The 5,204-nt window shown below is 39.6% G+C and overlaps 1 protein-coding gene across 1 annotated transcript in view; it reads right to left on the reverse strand.

The window, feature by feature from the left end:
- Positions 1–32: 32 nt before the first annotated feature.
- Positions 33–5,204, reverse strand: part of amacr (alpha-methylacyl-CoA racemase) — an 11,255-nt gene continuing 6,083 nt past the window's right edge. The window contains exons 5-6 of the mRNA XM_032540020.1: positions 2,915–3,101; positions 33–2,057 (exon numbers count right to left, since the gene is read on the reverse strand). Coding sequence (XP_032395911.1) covers positions 1,648–2,057; positions 2,915–3,101 — 597 coding nt within the window. The 3' untranslated portion in view covers positions 33–1,647. The remainder of the gene's footprint in view (positions 2,058–2,914; positions 3,102–5,204) is intronic.

Below are 5,204 nucleotides of genomic sequence, written 5' to 3' on the forward strand. Positions count from 1 at the left end.
GCTGAAGGAGGTTTTTCTGAAAGGAACCTCACAGTCCCCGTTTACAACGGCTCTTGTGTGATAAGATAATTTGTTTATTAGTCCCCAATGGGGAAATTACTGCACTACACTCTTTGTTAGTACTCACACACAGGCCTGAAATACACACAAATGCTCAGGACCTATACATGCACTATACATGGAGAGATGTCAGAGTGAGTGGGCTACCAGCTGAACCAGCGCCCTGAGGGTACGGTGCCTTGGTCAAGGGTACCTAGCAGTGCCCAGGAGGTGAACTGGCATCTCTCCAGCCACCAATCCACGCTCCCAACTTTTTGGGTCCATACGGGGATTTGAACCAGTGACCCTCCGGTTCCCAACCCAACTCCCTATGGACTGAGCTACTGCCACCCCCAATGTGTGTCTATATTTAATAAACTCCAGCAGTGGAGGTGGCGCAAGGCCATGAAGTACTTTATAAATTACGCACAAAGAGGAAAATTTACAATAACTATCAAAATGGAGTAAGTTATGTTTCTCTAAGATATTGCAATGATAAGAGAAAGGTTTTTTTATCCAGAGTGTTAAGCGCCTTTTTGTACAGAAGCTCAACTGGTTTTAGGGTAGTAGTACCCAACATAGACCAGCTAGTGATACATTAGTTCACATGTGAAAGTATCATTGAATGCAGAAACATCAGAGCAGCTGAATCTGATATATATCAAACAGTGTTTGAAGCCTACACTAATCTCATGCTACATGCTTATAGTCAGTTGGCCTGGCATGGTGAGAGTCAGATGTTTGGAGTCACACACAGGCATTCCTCACGTACCTTGAGGTGTAAAACTGAACTGCTCATGGGATAGTACATTTATGAAGTGAAAGATCACTGGTGAACAAAGCTGTTAACTGTGTTATTTAAAGATGAAGGAAAAGGCTTTGTTTTACAAGGGTAAGACCATTTATGTAAGATGTGATATTAAAAAGATAACAGTCTGTAAAATGGAATTATAGGGCTTTTCCTTTATTTGATAGTGACAGTGGATAGATGGAAAAGGTGGGAGAGAGATGGGGGATATCTTTCTTTCAACCATTAATACAATGCTAAATGGATTGTCAAATTAGTTGCCAGTTAATTTTATTTGCGTAACTTTTTGAAATGAAAGTCCGATACATTCAAGCCATTGCCAAATGAGTGCCGAAGAGCTTGTATCATGTGGACGCGCCAACAGTTTGGTTGACATTACTTTTCCTCATGGGGGAATTCCTCATGGGGGCAGCAGAAACCACGCACTATAGCTTTAAAATTCTTAAAGAGGCAATAAATGGTTGTCATGTTAAAGTACAAGAGACAAGGTTAAGAGAAAAAATAATACTATGAGAATTGTTGATCCCGCTTTTGATTTAAATTTTTGAAATTGGAAGCTCATTTCAATTGATTTTCAATTTAAAATCAAAATCGTGACACCCCTAGTGTTGGATGCTGCTTTCTGACCCTGTCTTGGCTAGGTCTCACTTGCAAAAAAGGTTATAATCTCAATATGACTTCCTTGTTGAAATAAAACTTATATAGCTGTGGCATACATGATTTGAATGGCACGATTGACTAAAAATCCCTCAATTGTGCTTTTCGTTTCTCAGAATCAATCACTGATATCAATTATATCTCTACAACTTTGATTTGACAGCATTACACTCTACAACCCCCGCTGTAAGCATTTGGTCTATGTCTGCTGACGTAAACCCATACTCATTTAGGACCTCAACTGTGTGTTCACCAATAACAGGGTCTGAAGCAAGGCAAGGCACCGCTGGAGTCCGAGAGAGAACTGGGGCCGGCCGGGGGCTTTCTTCCCCGTTGGAGTCCTTTATGAATGAAGCTCTTTCCTGGTTATGTGGGTGTGAGCTCACCTCGTCAAAGGACAACACAGGTGTAACACAGGCATCAGTCCCATCAAAAATCCTTGACCAATCCGCCTGCGTTTTTGAAGCAAAACGCTTTGAGAAGATCCGTCTCAGCTCTGGCCAATCAGTCGAGCTCATCTGAGGAGGCAACTCTCCAGCATCCAACTCCAAGCCTAGGGGAAAAAACAAAACAAAAAAAACGTATGTAAACTTTTGTAATGCAAATTGATGTCAATTTGTTTTTAGAGCAGCAGTCAGTGGTAATTTGTTAATTTTCAACAATCTTGATTGTTCTTAAGAGTTGTTGTTGCTCTATACTAAGTATTCATACAGTCAGCATAACAAAGTTCCACTCCAACCACCACAGTATATACACTTTACTATAGAATACATGCTGTATCTGCAGGTTTCCAATATAAAACGTATGCAGAGTGAATGTATATTTAGTTTCATCTTGAACTACTAGAATTACTTTATTTTAGGAAAGTACACCTGAAGCATACATCAGCATTTCTGATTCTAATTTCTGTAACATAGACAGTAAGGTAAGAAATTCTATTCTTTTCATTGTTATGAACACTTTACTTATACAAAATCAAATAAAGAAATAAAAAAAAACTTCAAAGAGAATAGTAATACGATTTTAGTTTTTCTTTTAGGTCATTGTTTTGGATTAGATTGTCAGTTATGGGGCAGGAGTTGATCCTGAGATGGTTGTTTAGTATTTTGGTGGCCTTAGTGCATTCTGGATGTGAGATTACCAGTTTTGCTGTACTGTACCCTGGTAAAGAATACAATTTATTTTGACAAAGTGAACTCGATAAAAATAAATGTATGAGCAACTGTTAAAAGGGTTGCTGATGGGAGGAGAAGAGGTGGTTTCATTTCAAGCTGGGTCCTTCCTTTGCTGTAGTTTCCCCTGAGGTTTTGCTTTTGGTCATGGCATGATGGCACATGGAACATGTGTGACCTTTGCCTTAGAGGTTTCATCGAGAAAAATGCCTACAATCTGGATACGCGCACTACTAACCTGTGAGTAGCTGTCTGTAGAACTGCGGTTCAATGGCTCCCACCGCCATGTACTTTCCATCTGCAGTCTCGTAGGTATCGTAGAAAGGAGCTCCACTGTCCAACATGTTTTGTCCTCTTGGACTGTCCCACATACCGATGCGACGAGATTTCCATGCAAAAGAACCTACATATGCGGCTCCTTCTACCTTAGGATGGTAAGAGAGTGGAGGAGAAAAAGGAGGACATCAGGTCAGAATTTTGTCAGTTTTATGCATAATTATTCCAGTCATTTGTAAACTATAAATGACAGCTACTGTAAATTAATATAAAGAACCATGTTTTGAAAATAAGACAATGTATTTTATGTTGTTAAAATCATTCATTTATTCTTTAGGAGTAGATTAAACTGCAAACCACCACCTGTGTACACTCCTATATCTGTCAGGATATAGTTGACTTAAGTAGATAGACGCAGCACACCTATAGTAAGCATTCATCTCCTTTTCCAAGATGATGATACACAGAGCTGGTGAAAAGACTGCATATATGATATTCTGACATTTACACTGTATAAACCAGCTCCCAATACATATTTAAATCGCAATGTTGGCACAAGCTATTACTGCTGTTGAATGAATTAATTCAATTCAATTCATTTCAATTCAATTTTATTTATAGTATCAATTCATAACAAGAGTTATCTCAAGACACTCTACAGATAGACCACACTCCAGAATTTACAAGGACCCAACAGTTCTAGTAGTTTCCTCCAGAGCAAGCAACAGTGCGACAGTTTAAAAAAAAAAAAAAAACAGCCTTGATAAAACTCCTACTTTATAATATATTTAATATTTAATTTATTTACACTTGGTAGGATGTCGTGCTATTGTACATGAAAGGCGCTGCAGAGAAGATGGCCATTGTCACTTTGATTACTGCTGATTGCAATCAATTCAGTCATTGTAACCTCTAATTACATAGAGCTTGCAGGACCTTGCAAAGAGTGGTTTGCTGGCTGAACATATAATAGGCAAGTAGACTTTACATCTCACAATTCACAATGTTTTCCGCCAGATCGTTTACAGATCTCTACATTTGCGACCACACTTGAAGAAAGCTTCATTTCCCGGAGAAAGAGAGAAAGACAAGAAACTGGAAACAGTAAGCTGTTACAAAAAGTCCCGGGCTATTCCGTGCTTGTTTTTTTTTACCCTCATAGTGTTTTACAAACTTTCTTGTAGCAGCGATAGCAACAGTGTGGTTCCTGTTTATTCTACGGAACTCTCACACCGCTGCAAATCTGACTGACAAGTCCGATCGCCGGTTATATGACTGGCCACCGCAACGTGACGTTTGGGTGGCGTTTCTCCAAAAGTTGAATCCGTCTTCACTTTATTACAGTATTGAAGTAAAAACTAATTAAAAAAACAAATATTTGAATCACAAAATTAGAAAATCTAATACCTACCCAACTATTCAGCCTATAATATCATTTTTGATTAAATCATTTAATTTTATAAACTCAAAAAAACTCTTCTTTGATAAAACTTATAGTTAGGGAGTGAGGAGTTGCAGCGTTTGCCTAGACCGGCGGGGGAGGGTGTATAGCTGCAGACACGGCACCCCTTCTCTTCTCTGCTTCTCTTTGTAGTCGTCAGACTCATCTACCAACCCTTCAACATGACATCATGACTTTGCGTAAACATACACGCCAACTTTCTTAAACCGCGTGGCATGTTATCTATAAGCATGTATGTCTACACTGTTAACAGTGTACGTAAATATACACACCACTTGGCGTGTTATCGCAAGAAGAAAGCAACAGTTGAGTTTAGGAAACGTGATACCTGGTTGGGTTTAGCAACAAAGAACTGGTTGGATTCAGGAAAAGAAGAACGAGGTTGGCTTTAGTAAAAAAAAGAAACCGACGGTTGAGTTTAGGAAACGTGGCACTCATGACACAAAGGAAATGGGACATTCGGGACACATTCCCGGTCTCCTGGGTGAAAGCCTTGTGTTTTACCCATCCATCACCCCGACCAGCCTCCCTACGCAGATTTTCGCCCTTTCATACTACTCGCTAGGGCGTAAATTTACACCCAATTGCAAGGTGATGTAAGTTAATGGAGGCCAAACGGCGTTGATAAACACGCCTAAAAGTGAGTATGCGTCTTGATAACAAGCCAATAATGGCATATGAATTGGTGTGTCATACATACGCCATTTCATGAGATCAGTCTGAACCTTTATACCCTTTCTTTGACACAAGAGCTCCTCTCCACTCTCTCTTTCCATCTGTGTGCATTTGG

The sequence above is a fragment of the Etheostoma spectabile genome, chromosome 16 (genome assembly GCF_008692095.1).
Source record: "Etheostoma spectabile isolate EspeVRDwgs_2016 chromosome 16, UIUC_Espe_1.0, whole genome shotgun sequence".
NCBI classification, from domain to species: Eukaryota; Metazoa; Chordata; class Actinopteri; order Perciformes; family Percidae; genus Etheostoma; species Etheostoma spectabile.